Consider the following 14,580-nt stretch of genomic DNA (forward strand, 5'->3'; position numbering starts at 1 on the left):
TTCTTCGGAACATCAGGAACTTCTCCGTTTGGATGTCATAACTTCCCTCATGTTTCCTGTTATCCTGGGGTTACCTTGGCTGAGGGCCCATAACCCTCATATTGACTGGCTTACCGGAGATATCTCCTTTTCCTCTAATTATTGTCAGAGACATTGTTACCTGGAAAAGTTTGCTAATCCTGCTCCTCTTCTCAGCATCCACTCGGACCCCGAAACTATGAAGTTAGTACCCGTAGTTTATCATGAATTCCTGGATGTATTTAACAAAAAGAATGCAGAGAGCTTACCTCCCCACCGGACTTACGATTGTCCCATTGAACTTTTACCAGGGGCAGAAATTCCTTTCGGCTGTATTTACCCTCTCTCGGAACCCGAACTAGAGGCCTTACGCAAATACATAGATGAAAGTCTAGAAAAAGGTTTTGATATATATATATATATATACATATATATATATATATACATATATATATATATATATATATATATATATATATAATTGCATTGCAATGAACTAACAGTTTAGTGCTCAGTAAAACCTTTTCTTAAAGGAAATGACAGCTTGATCCTTGATTGATTCTTACCATTTTCAATCCTTTAAAAAATGACCTTGGCTTATAGAACACAAGTCTATGTGGTGGAAGCAGCATAGTCTCTACAGTGGGGCCCAGTCAGATGAGGGAGGCATTGTACACTCACTTTAAAAGTCACTCTGCCAAAGTCAAAGTAACAAATGTGATCCTTCAATCCACTGCTGACTGGTTTTTGACATGCTCCAAGCAGGTCATCATCATACTTATTATCCTCATCCCAAACCTCCACCTTCAAGCTAGACATCAAACTGAGTTCCAAAACTCCAAGGTCAAACCGTGAGCCCCAGTTTGGATTATTATTGTTCCATATGGTGTGTGTCCGAAGAGAAACCATTCCAACACTTATTTTTACAAAGGCATCAGTGTTCGATATGTAGTCACCCCAAAGTTCAAAAGCATATCGTACAGTGACCACCACTTCGGCAAGTCCCCTTTTGGAGGGGCAACAATTTATATTTTTGCTTGTATTATCTGAACAAATGCAGTTGCACTCTCTACCCGGGCTCCGCTTTGAATCCGATGGGCAAGAGCAGTTTTTACTCAGTGCCTTTTCCATGATATAGTCACTGATGGCTTTCCGTAGGCTCTCTCTGCGAGGTCCTATGACTCCAACCAGGTTGTGGATGGGCGCCAGAGAGTAGGTTACAATATCAGGGTTAGTCTTTAGGCTTTCTATCCAGTTATCAAAAGACGCTGTGCCTTTCCCATTCCTTAAGTCAAAAGAGAGCTGGTCAAATGTCATTTGTCCTCCTCTTACCTAGAGTGAAAGGGAAAAAAATCAGTAACATAAAGCAATATGCAGGACTAGGTTTATTAACCACTCGCTGCCAAATCACGTACCTAATCCTTCCGTAGTCGTACCGGGGTGATACCTGTTGCAGCAAGCATTACCCCAGTACCGCTTTTTAGAGTCAACAGTTGGCTCTCCTGAGCAGCTAAAAAGCTGCTTGATTGCTATTACAAGCAGCGGGAGGGGACGTCTCCCCCCTCCTGCCAGCTTCCGTGGCTCTCTCAGGCTCTCCCGTCCCACTGGGAGGCCCGAACTACTAGCTGGTATGTTCACCGGCTAGTTGGAGACCCATACAAAGCCAGAATTGGCTTTGATTGGGTGTCCACTACGGTAAACTGAAAGCAATGAAATGACTTTGTATGGGTCTCCAGCAATCACTTCCAGTTTACCCGAATGTCAATGGCGCCATTTTTTGAAAATCAAAAGTATTAAAAAATGTTGATCTTGGTGTTTTGAATGCTTTCAAAGGGCAGATGAGGGATTTGGGGGTCTTATAGACCCCAGATCCCTCCATAAAGAGTATCTATCATATGCCTATTGCTGTCACAAGGGTTGTTTACATTCCTTGTGACAGAAATAAAAGTGATTTAAAAATAAATTCCCATTAGCAACAGTGTAAAAAAAAAAAAAAATTAACTTAAAGAACAAATTGGAAACAAAACAAAATTTTCTGTCATGCACATCTCTACTCATTTTTAATAGAGCTGTACAAAGGCAATCTTGTTGGGTCCTCATTATAGATAGGGCTGTACAAAGGTAATCCGGTTGGCTACTCAATTATTATAGCACTACACAAAGGCAATCTAGTTTGGACCTCAATCATGATAGTGCTGTAGAGAGGCAATCTGGTTGGGTCCTCATTGTTTCCCCTCTACAAGCTGTGCGTTTTCATTGGTGGACTATTCTATTGTACACTTACAGTTCCCCCACTCTGGCTCTGTATACCTAGAACTAAACTGATAGGAAAGACAATAGACAGTAGACAATATTCCTATTCCTCTAGTTGTTTATTCTCAATGTACTAAAGATGACTAAGTTGGCACAATGCCTCTTTCATTCCCTTTGGGTTTGGAGTACCTTGTGTGTCTATGATGCCTTATCTTGTTGGTGTGATACTAAGCCTAACCAGTTGATTAAGGCGCAACAGGATGTCATCTTGGGGGCAAGAGGTATAAATACAGCCCTAATAATATGCATTATGAACATACAAAGAAAAGCTATACATACAGTATGTAACAACTTACCTCCCAATTCCTCTCATCGAATGTCTGGTAGAAGCTCTCCCCCTTGTTGGATTTTTGGCTTAGTTCCTTGCAGGCACTAGCTCTTGCACTTGCTTCAGCTTTTCCACTGACAGCAACTGAAGCCTCAATGTTCAGACAATCCTTCAGCTCTTCCACAGACATGCCATCCATGGAGACTTGACACGTTCTGATGGCATTGACCACTAGCACTTGGCCCCCTACATCTGCTTGGCTGATATAATGAGTTCCATAGATGTTAATTAGACTTCTGTAGTCAGCTTGAGTGCTGGCATCATAAATTGGTGGCAGTGACTTCAAGGCCTGTTTCAGATTCTCGCTCAAAAAAAGAAGGTATGAAAGGCGGAAGCTGGCAAAGGGACAAATTTATAATGGGTAAAAACGTGAACTCATTGATATTACCATTATAATGTAGCATTCCGGTACATTGTATGGGGAAAGCCTTTTGGATGCTAACCATATCATTTAATCAACATGGCCATGGTTTGCTCCAAAAGGTACTAGGAGGCCTATGGCCATCTAGGTAATGCACTGCTGTTCTGTCTTATCTGTGTCCTCCTGTAGTTCCTTCTCTAACATGCTGAAGACTGAAATAGGAAAGGGATGTGCTGTTAACCAGTGGTTCTCAACCTCAGTCCTCAAGTACCCCTAACAGGCCATGTTTGCAGGTTTTCCTTTATCTTGCACAGGTGCTTTAAATCAGAGTCAATGGCTTGGTATTTTGGACAACTATTTTATCTAAGAGAAATTCCCAAAACATGGCCTGTTGGGGGTACTTGTGGACAGTTATGTACTGGCCATTGGGACTACTGGGAGTTTCCCGGCGGGCCGATGGCTCAGTGGGCCTGTTTCAGTGACAGCAAATGTAGAGTGTAGGGATGAGCTTCGTGTTCGAGTCGAACCCATGTTCGACTCGAACATCGGCTGTTCGATCGTTCGCCGAATTGCGAACGTTATGGGCCGTTCGCGCTAAATTCGTGTGGCGCGTCACGGCCCATAATTCACTGCGGCATCGCAGTGCATTGCTGGCTGATGATTGGCCAAGCATGCACTATGACCCGCATGCTTGGCCAATCACAGCGCTGTCAGTAGAGAGAGCTGTAATTGGCCAAAGCCAGGGTGGCTTTGGCCAATTATGGCTCAGGGGATTTAGTACACACCCCACACTATATAAGGCCGCCTGCACGGCGGCCCTGTGTAGTGTGTGTTCCGGTGTGCTGAGAGATAGAGAGAGAGAGAGACAGTGTCATTTGATTTGAGTTAGATAGATTAGGCAGAACAGTCAGTCAGTTAGCTGCACTTACAGTGTATTGTGTATATATATGCATCCCAGGTGTTGCATATATATATATACACTGTATTCAGTTTAGCTAGATCTGTTCCTGTTATCTTCTATCTAGACTATTTACATTTAATGCAGTGCGTCCTGCTCACAGTGTTCAGCTAGATCCGTTCCTGTTAAATTCCTACTGACCGGCAGGCTTGTCTGGTTACAGTATATAAAGCTACCTGAAGAAAATTACAGGTGTTCTATTTGATCCTATTAGTACCACGGTCAGGCAGCTAGACTATTTACATTTAGTACAGTGCGTCCTGCTCACAGTGTTCAGCTAGATCCGTTCCTGTTATCTTCCTACTGACAGGCAGGCTTGTCTGGTTACAGTATATAAAGCTACCTGAAGAAAATTACAGGTGTTCTATTTGATCCTATTAGTACCACGGTCAGGCAGCTAGACTATTTACATTTAGTACAGTGCGTCCTGCTCACAGTGTACAGCTAGATCCGTTCCTGTTATCTTCCTACTGACAGGCAGGCTTGTCTGGTTACAGTATATAAAGCTACCTGAAGAAAATTACAGGTGTTCTATTTGATCCTATTAGTACCACGGTCAGGCAGCTAGACTATTTACATTTAGTACAGTGCGTCCTGCTCACAGTGTACAGCTAGATCCGTTCCTGTTATCTTCCTACTGACAGGCAGGCTTGTCTGGTTACAGTATATAAAGCTACCTGAAGAAAATTACAGGTGTTCTATTTGATCCTATTAGTACCACGGTCAGGCAGCTAGACTATTTACATTTAGTACAGTGCGTCCTGCTCACAGTGTACAGCTAGATCCGTTCCTGTTATCTTCCTAATGACAGGCAGGCTTGTCTGGTTACAGTATATAAAGCTACCTGAAGAAAATTACAGGTGTTCTATTTGATCCTATTAGTACCACGGTCAGGCAGCTAGACTATTTACATTTAGTACAGTGCGTCCTGCTCACAGTGTTCAGCTAGATCCGTTCCTCTTATCTTCCTACTGACAGGCAGGCTTGTCTGGTTACAGTATATAAAGCTACTTGAAGAAAATTACAGGTGTTCTATCCCAGCTTAGTGCAGCTACAGGCCATTAGTATGTCTGGAAGGCCAAGAAGGAGAGGCAGACAGTCACAAGCCAATAAGAGAGGGCAAGCAGGCTCTGTGTCTAGTGCTGGTCGTGGAGACGGTGCATCCTCATCAGCACGTGGCCATGGGACACGCTTGGCCTTTTTTTCGGCAGCTGGCCATGTTGAGCCGCAACATGCGGAAGACTTGGTCGAGCGGATGACCAAGCCGTCCTCATCCTCCTCATCCTCTCTCACCCATGCCCAGGGTGCTTTGTCTGGCAAAGCAGCGGCCTCTTCCCTCAGCTCAATGTCATCAGTGACTCCTTCCCTAGCTCCACCATGTCCTCATGAGGATTCCCTCGAACTGTTTGACCACAGTGTTGGGTACATGCTCCAGGAGGATGCCCAGCGTTTGGAAGGCTCTGATGACGATACTGAGCTCGATGAAGGCAGTAACATGAGCGCGGACAGAGGGGGTGCCCAAGAAGGACAGCAATCTGGCAGTCATGCTCCCCCTGCTGCAGCATACTGCCAGGTTTGCTCCAGTGATGAGGAGGGAGGGGATGATGAGGTCACTGACTCAACGTGGGTGCCTGATAGGAGAGAGGAGGAGGAGGAGGAGGAGGAGGAGGAGGAGGAGGAGGAGGAGGCGGCAGCACATCACCAACGAGGCAGGATGCCCTCCAGGGGCCAGCCTAAGGGCAGCACATTGACTGCATCACACCCCAAAGCTCCACATGTGCAGGGCGCTGCAGTCTCTGCGCGTTATTCAAAAAGTTCTTTGGTGTGGGCCTTTTTTGAGACGAGTGCATCAGATCGCACCGCTGCTATTTGCAACATATGTCTCAAGCGTATCTCGCGTGGCCAAAATATCTCCCGCTTGGGTACCACATGCTTGACCAGACATATGTTGACCTGCCATGCAGTTCGTTGGCAAGCGTATCTAAAAGACCCACACCAAAGAACAAAGAGGATCTCTCCTTGCTCCTCATCAGCTGAGATTTCCAACCCCACTAGACCTTCAGTCCTCTCTGAGACCTGCAGTGAGAGGAATGAAGGTGTAGAATTAGGTGTGTCACAGCCAAGTACTTGTGGGCAATCTGCTTTTGGTACACCGACGTCAGATTGTACCAGGCAAATTTCCCTGCCCCAGCTGCTGCACCGCCGAAAGAAGTTTGCTCCCAGCCATCCACATGCCCAGCGGTTGAATGCTAGCTTGGCAAAATTGCTAGCACTTCAACTGCTGCCTTTTCAGTTGGTAGACTCTGCCCCCTTCCGTGAGTTTGTGGAATGTGCGGTTCCTCAGTGGCAGGTACCCAAACGCCACTTTTTCTCACGGAAGGCGATTCCGGCTCTCTACCGGCATGTGGAAGGCAATGTCCATGCCTCGCTGGACAGGGCGGTCAGCGGTAAGGTGCATATTACCGCTGACTCATGGTCCAGCAGGCATGGACAGGGACGTTACCTAAGTTTCACGGCGCATTGGGTGACTCTGCTGGCAGCTGGGAAGGATGCAGGACAAGGTGCAGTAGTGTTGGAGGTTGTTCCGCCACCACGCCTCCAAAATGCTGATTGTGACACACCTCTCTCCTCCACCCCCTCCTCTTCTTCTTCCTCCATGGCCTCTTCCTCGGAACCAGCGGTGCTCCGTAGGCGTTCAAGGGGCTACGCAAGTACGCAGGCCAAAAGATGCCATGCGGTGCTTGAGCTGGTGTGCTTGGGGGACAGGAGCCACACTGGGGCAGAGGTTCTGTCAGCTCTGCAGGGGCAGGTTCAGAGGTGGTTGACGCCACGCCAACTTAAGGCAGGAATGGTGGTTTGCGACAATGGCACCAACCTCCTCTCTGCCCTCCGACAGGGACAAATGACCCATGTGCCCTGTTTGGCTCACGTCCTTAACTTGGTGGTGCAGCGGTTCTTGGGCAGGTACCCGGGCTTACAGGATGTCCTGAGGCAGGCCAGGAAAGTCTGTGTGCATTTCCGCCGGTCATATAATGCCAGTGCTCGGCTGACGGACCTCCAAAAGGAGTTTAACCTGCCCAAGAACCGCCTAATCTGTGACATGCCCACCAGGTGGAACTCAACGTTGGCCATGCTGCAGCGGCTGCACACGCAGCAGAGGGCCATAAATGAGTACCTGTGCGACTATGGCACCAGGACAGGGTCAGGGGAGCTTGGTTTTTTTTCCCCACGCCAGTGGGCCATGATCAGGGATGCATGCACTGTCCTGTCACCATTCGAGGAGGCCACGAGGATGGTGAGCAGTGACAGTGCATGCATCAGTGACACTGTCCCCCTTGTCCACCTGTTGGAGCACACGCTGCGTGGAATAATGGACAGGGCACTTGAGGCAGAACAGAGGCAGGAAGAGGAGGACTTCCTTAGCTCTCAAGGCCCCCTTTATCCAGACAGTGTTCCTGCGTGCCCGCCGATCACACAGGAAGAGGACGAGGAGGAAGAGGAGGAGGAGGAAGATTGTGTCAGTATGGAGGTGGAGCCTGGCACTCAGCATCAGCAGCAGTCTTTAAGGGATCAGTCCCAAGAAACACATGGACTTGTACGTGGCTGGGAGGAGGTGGCTGCGGACCATGTCGTTCTTAGTGACCCAGAGGACTCCGGACCGAATGCCTCAGCAAACCTACGCTGCATGGCCTCCCTGATCCTGCAAAGCCTGCGTAAGGATCCTCGTATTCGTGGTATCAAGGAGAAGGACCAATACTGGCTGGCAACCCTCCTTGATCCACGTTACAAGGGTAAGGTTGCGGACCTTATCTTGCCATCGCAGAGGGAGCAGAGGATGAAACATCTTCGGGAGGCCTTGCAGAAAGGTCTGTGCAACGCGTTCCCAGAGACTGGGAGGTTACAAACTCCTGTTTCTGGACAACGTGTTGCTGAGGCTTCGGTCAGTCAAAGAAGGAGCGGTGGAGAAGGTGGCCGTCTGACCGATGCGTTCAGACAATTTTTTGGTCCGCAGCCCCAAGGTATGATCGGTTCCAGCAACCATCGCCAGCGTCTGTTTTACATGGTGCAGGAATACCTAGGGGCAAGATCAGACTTGGACACCTTTCCCACCGAAAATCCTCTGGGTTACTGGGTCTTGAGGATGGATCACTGGCCAGAGCTTGCACAGTATGCAATTGAGCTACTGGCCTGTCCTGCATCCAGCGTTCTTTCGGAACGCACATTCAGTGCTGCTGGAGGCGTGGTAACCGATCACAGGGTGCGTCTGTCCACCGACTCGGTCGATCGGCTGACCTTCATAAAAATGAATGAGTCTTGGATCACCACCAGCTACCAAGCACCTGATGCTGATGTAACCGAATAATTTTTTTTGAAATCTCAGATCCCTTCAAAGACTGCCTATGCTGATGCTGAGTGACTATCCCTGAGTAATTATCCTCTTCCTCCTCAATCATCACGCTGATAGCTTGTTGCAGTGTTGTGGCACCAGCACCAGTGCCTAAGGCCCAATTTTTCTGCCCCTGTCTAACAGGGGCGTGTAATTACAATTTTTGATGCAATACTTTGCAGCAGGGCTCGTTCCTGCGTTCCAACTAGAGTGTCTGTGAGGGGTTGCAGTGTTGTGGCACCAGTGCCTAAGGCCCAATTTTTCTGCCCCTGTCTAACAGGGGCGTGTAATTACAATTTTTGAAGCAATAATTTGCAGCAGGGCTCGTTCCTGCGTTCCAACTAGAGTGTCTGTGAGGGGTTGCAGTGTTGTGGCACCAGCACCAGTGCCTAAGGCCCAATTTTTCTGCCCCTGTCTAACAGGGGCGTGTAATTACAATTTTTGAAGCAATAATTTGCAGCAGGGCTCGTTCCTGCGTTCCAACTAGAGTGTCTGTGAGGGGTTGCAGTGTTGTGGCACCAGCACCAGTGCCTAAGGCCTAATTTTTCAGCTCCTGTTCAACAGGGGCATGTAATTACAATTCTTGATCTAATATTTCACAGCAGGGCCCTGTGAGGGCTTACAGTGTTGTGGCCACAGCAACACCTAAGGCCCAAATTTCTGCTGAGTATATAGGGCAGGACCCTACTTTCAAACATCTAACTTACAAACGACTCCTACTTGCAAACGGAAGGAGACAACAGGAAGTGAGATGAAATCTACCCCTAGGAAGGGAAATTCTCTCCTGTAAGAGTTAATATGGGAAAACAAGTTCTCCTTTCCACTGATGCTTTCCAATCCTTGTTCCACAAAAAAACCCAAATTTTCAAAAAACATTTTTCATTGGGACAAAAAAGTGAGGTGAAATCTTCTGAAGAGGAGGAAAGACAGCAAAACAAATGTCACAGGGGTGATAACCCTTCCCTATGTTTTCCAAAAAGCTTAGAAAAGATTTTTTGGCTGGAGCTAAACACGTTAAAAATGTTCAAAATTACAAACAGATTCTACTTAACAACAAACCTACAGTCCCTGTCTTGTTTGCACCGCCTGTATACTGCTGTTCAGAGTATATAGGGCCTGGTGGCCCCACACCTTTCCTTATTTTAATTTGGGTGCGGGGTTCCCCTTAATATCCATACAAGACCCAAAGGGACTGGTAATGGACTGGGGGGTACCCATGCCGTTTGTCTCACTGATTTTCATCCATATTGCCATGACCCGACATGACATTAAACCCGCAAGCAGTTTTAAATGAGATTTTTTCCTTTAAAAATGACATTTGGTGCAGGGACTGTTCTAAACATGGGAAACACGCGTCACTTTACAGGCATACTATAGACACCCCCCAGGTACGATATTTAAAGGAATATTTCACTTTTTTTTTTTTACTTTAAGCATCATTAAAATCACTGCTCCCGAAAAAACGGCCGTTTTTAAAAGTTTTTTTTGCATTGATACATGTCCCCTGGGGTAGGACCCGGGTCCCCAAACCCTTTTTAGGACAATACCATGCAAATTAGCCTTTAAAATGAGCACTTTTGATTTCGAACGTTCGAGTCCCATAGACGTCAATGGGGTTCTAACGTTCGTGCGAACTTTCGGTCCGTTCGCGGGTTCTGGTGCGAACCGAACCGGGGGGTGTTCGGCTCATCCCTAGTAGAGTGGGTGAGGGCTCCCAAACCCTGTCCACCAATAAGCTAATCTCACGCTTTTACAGCTGTTTAGAAAAAATGAATGAAATAGTCCACTTTCTGTCCCCCGGCCCCCACTGAACACAGGGGAGACCTGGAGAAGTTTTTTTGCTAAACATCTACACAGCGGGAGATGGGAGATTAGCTGATTGGTGGACAGAATTTGGGAGTCTCTGCCTGCTCAACTCACCCCCTGAGTTTCCTCCAGCCCTAGTTACCCAGCTCTGTGGTGCACAGGAGGAAGAGAAAGGACCAAATGTTCCAGCAGTGCACAGCTGGTCCCGGGCTCCCAGCTCCAGAGAAACCACCTGCAGGACAAGCACTGTACCTGGGACCTAGGTAGAAGAAGCTGTGCAGATCAGGAACCTGGGGGGACTAACATTGATGGGCACTTATGAGGCTGCTTTTATGGGCACTGGTGTGGCTGTATTAATGTGCACTGGTGTGGCTGCGCTGATGGGTACTGAAGTGGCTGCACTGATGAGGCTGCATTAATGGGCACTGGTGAGGCTGCATTAATGGGCACTGGTGTGGCTGTGCTGATGGGCACTGATCAGGCTGCATTAATGGGCACTGGTGTGGCTGCCCTGATGGGCACTGATCAGGCTGCATTAATGGGAACTGGTGAGGCTGCATTAATGGGCACTGGTGTGGCTGCGCTGATGGCCACTGATCAGGCTGCATTGATAGGCACTGGTGTGGTTGTGCTGATCGACACTGATCAGGCTGCATTAATGGGCACTGGTGTTGCTGCACTAATGGGCACTGGTGTGGCTGCACTAATGGGCACTGGTGTGGCTGCACTGACGGACACTGATCAGGCTGCATTAATGGGCACTGGTGTGGCTGCGCTGATGGGCACTGATCAGGCTGCATTAATGGGCACTGGTGAGGCTGTATTAATGGGCACTGGTGTGGCTATGCTTTGCCCTATGCCCAACAGTGGACTGTTTTTACTTATTTGTTTTGCGCAATTGCGTATAGTTTATATATTGTTTTTGTGCGTGTTTGCAAATTTAAAGTATGCTGATCTGGATGAAGACCAGGGCCAAATTTTTGTCCCAGTCTAGCTCTGCTTTTGGACTGAGGTTGAGAACCACTGCTGTAAACCAACTAAGCTTTACTATCATGCACAATACAGAGGTACCTGACTGACAGAGGAGACCACTGTGTTCAGCTTATTAATGTGCTATTGCACCTAAAAAATGCAAAAATGTGTTTTTTTCTCTTTTTCCTATAATTTCATCTGGTGATCCAGCAAGTAACACAGTTTATGTCTTAGGCTGGTTCCACTATGGAGAAGCAACAGAGCCACCCTTGAACTGGAGCATTGTCAAGCTACAGGGGAGCTAGTGACAGATGAACTACTCCCCCGAGTAGTACAGTGTCACTATGGTGGAGTGACAGTAAATATAAGTATTAGATAATTTCAAGCACAGGGAACAAAATTGTCTTTATTTTGTTAGGCCATCTAAGCTTCCGCTCTTAAGAACTCTTGAAACTTTTGAACTTTACAGGTTTTATGAGGATGCAATATGTTATATTAGATGACATACCTATAATAAACACAACTCAGATGGTGTTTGATGAAGGTATAACGGTCTGTGCTGGTTTTACTCCTACCAAACTGTGCCACTTGGGACTGAGATCCAGCCATTATTAGCTTGGAATCTACCCCGTGGAAGTGGAGCTCCAGACCAGCTTCCCAGTCATTCTTCACCTCAGATGCAGCGACCTCAGCCAGCGATGTAAAAGCTTGGGAGATCTCACTGCTGATCGTTCTGGAACAGTATGACTGGGGCCTCCAGTCCACCATCACAAAGGGAAGCTTTTGCCAAGGCTTGGTGACATAGGGGTTGTAACAGACAATGCAAGAGTCATCCCTTGTAGACAATTTCTGGAGATCTAGTAGTTGAGCCCTTGTTTGCTTCATGGTAACAATGTCAAAGCCTTGACCAAGAACATGGTAACCGGGGACAAAATGGACCTTATTGCATTCTGGTTTCCTGGCAACCCGGCAAGTGAAGGAGCGCTGGGGGTTATTTTGGCAGGAGGCAGAAGTGGCAAAGCTTAGAAGAATCAAGATGAGGAGCAACATATTCAGACAGTTGCATGCAATATACCCTAGGGAAAGGAGGAAAAAAACAAGATCAGTGTAAGAATCTGTATTGAAATGCTCTATATCAATGGTCTCTAAACTGCGGCAACATTTGGCCCTCTGCTTGCTTTTATCCTTGGGATACTGTTTCATCCACTGACGCCAACAATTGAGCATGTTCCCTCCTATTGATACCAACAAATGGGCATATGCCCTCCCAATGACACCAGTGAAGGGCACAATTCCACCCAATGACACCAACAATGGTGCACAATATCTCTCAATAACACCAATAACACCAGCAATGAAACATAACTCCTCCCAATGACACCAAGGATGGGCACTATTCTTCCCACTGACACCAACGATCGAGCAATATTCCTCCAACTGACACCAACAGTTGGGCACAATATCTCTCAACGACACCAACAATGGGGCACAATTCCTCCCAATGACACCAGGGAGGGGGCACTATTCCTCAAACTGACACCAACGATAGGGCAATATTCCTCCTACTGACACCAACACTTAGGCATATGTCCTCCTACTGACACCAATGAAGGGGCACAATTCCTCCTAATGACACCAACAATGGGAGCACCGTTCCTACCACTGACACCAAGGACTGGGCATTGTTTACTCTCAGTGACATTAGAAAATGTTCTACTCCCATTATCCTCATAGCACCCCCCCTCTTAAAGCACAATTCCTCCCAATGACACCAAGGATGGGGCACTATTCCTCCCACTGACACCAATGATTGAGCAACATTCCTCCAACTGACAGCAACAGTTGGGTGCAATATCTCTCAATGACACCAACATTGGGGCAAAATTCTTCCCAATAACACGAGGGATGGGGCACTATTCCTGACACTGACACCGATAGGGCAATATTCCTCCTACTGACACCAACACTTAGACATATGTCCTCCTACTGACACCAATAAAGGGGCACAATTCCTCCTAATGACACCAACAATGGGGCACTGTTCCTACCACTGACACCAAGGACTGGGCATTGTTTCAGTGACATTAGAAAATGTTCTACTCCCATTATCCTCATAACACCTCGGCCCCCCTCTTAAAGCCTGAAGGACAGTATACTGGTCTTTTGTTTAGAACGTGTAGAGGCCCCTGCTCTAGATGATTTACTATATACTATACATAATTATGTTACAGTCTTTCTTTTATATTTCCATATATTGTTTTGGAAAATCCACTGGAGACTGGTAAGAGGATAACCCACCCTCCCAATGGTTTCTCTAATGCAACATAAAGAGAATCAACACCTAAGGGAGAAAACAGGAAGTTCAGTTCACTGCAGTGCCCCAGGTGTCACCAGGACAGGAAGTGAGGAAGTCACAAAGTGAAATGTATCTGTCAATAGGCTCTGATAGCCAACTCCTCATTATTAGGCTCCCTTCAATCTAAATGCTAGCTACAATGCCTTCTGTAGCCTCCTCCTCATGGTGGACTGATAATTTATCATTGCCAAGAATACTAATGAATGGATATTATTGACCATAATATTGATTCGTTGCAGTGTCTTTGCTTTGCCTACACAACAACATGCTTACTATATTGTAACCTCAAAAAGCATGCCAACCCTAAATCAATTTTTCAGTATGTTTGACATAATGCCTTACTGTATACAGTTTTCTCAAGAAAATGATTTTTTGTGAAACATTTGCAAAGTTTCTTATATGGAGATTCTGAAAATAAAAGCACTGGCGACACTAATGCCCTGTACACACGGTCGGACATTGTTTGGACATTCCGACAACAAAATCCAACAGATTTTTTCCGACGGATGTTGGCTCAAACTTGTCTTGCATACACAGGGTCGCACAAAGTTGTCAGAAAATCCGATCGTTCCGAACGCTGTGACGTAAAACACGTACGTCGGGACTATAAACGGAGCAATAGCCAATAGCTTTCTTCTCTTAATTTATTCTGAGCATGCGTTGCACTTTGTTCATCGGATTTGTCTACACATGATCGGAATTTAAAAGATCGGATTTTGTTGTCGGAAAATGTTATAACCTGCTCTCAAACTTTGTGTGTTGGAAATTCCGATGGCAAAAGTCCGATGGAGCCCACACACGGTCGGAATTTCCGACAACAAGCTCCGATCGCACATAATCTGTCGGAAAGTCCGAGCGCGTGTTTGGGGCATTAGTGTCAGGAAAGGGTCCGTCCGCTGGTAAGATCTATCATTTGGCGTGCAGTACAGGTGTCTCCTGGCAGTTTGGCAGTGTTATGTCATCATTGGGTGCAGTACTGATGTCCACCAGCGGATGGATCCTGGCAGTATGGAGCAGACAACACTCCCTGTGCTCAGGTGTTACATGAGGACAATCACTGGCAGTCCCATAAATGCCCAGC

General features: G+C 46.8%; 1 protein-coding gene across 1 annotated transcript; it reads right to left on the bottom strand.

Annotated features, from left to right (window-relative positions):
• Positions 1-630: 630 nt before the first annotated feature.
• LOC141147548 (perforin-1-like) lies at positions 631-12,193 on the bottom strand. The gene is made up of 3 exons (XM_073634777.1): positions 11,652-12,193; positions 2,628-2,994; positions 631-1,350 (listed from the first exon to the last, which is right to left on the bottom strand). Exons 1-3 carry the CDS (start codon positions 12,191-12,193, stop codon positions 631-633), a joined length of 1,629 nt encoding a protein of 542 aa, XP_073490878.1.
• Between the last annotated feature and the right edge of the window lie 2,387 nt (positions 12,194-14,580).

The sequence above is a fragment of the Aquarana catesbeiana genome, linkage group LG06, assembly GCF_042186555.1.
Source record: "Aquarana catesbeiana isolate 2022-GZ linkage group LG06, ASM4218655v1, whole genome shotgun sequence".
In the NCBI taxonomy this organism is placed as follows: Eukaryota; Metazoa; Chordata; class Amphibia; order Anura; family Ranidae; genus Aquarana; species Aquarana catesbeiana.

Bases quoted from the DNA above. Each gene is read 5' to 3' on its own strand.
- LOC141147548 (XM_073634777.1), bottom strand. From the start codon at position 12,193: ATGTTGCTCCTCATCTTGATTCTTCTAAGCTTTGCCACTTCTGCCTCC. The intron at 2,995-11,651 runs GTATGTCATCTA...TCCCTTTGCCAG, and splicing joins CTGAGTTGTGTTTATTATAG to CTTCCGCCTTTCATACCTTC. The intron at 1,351-2,627 runs GTAAGTTGTTAC...CTTTCACTCTAG, and splicing joins TCGATGAGAGGAATTGGGAG to GTAAGAGGAGGACAAATGAC.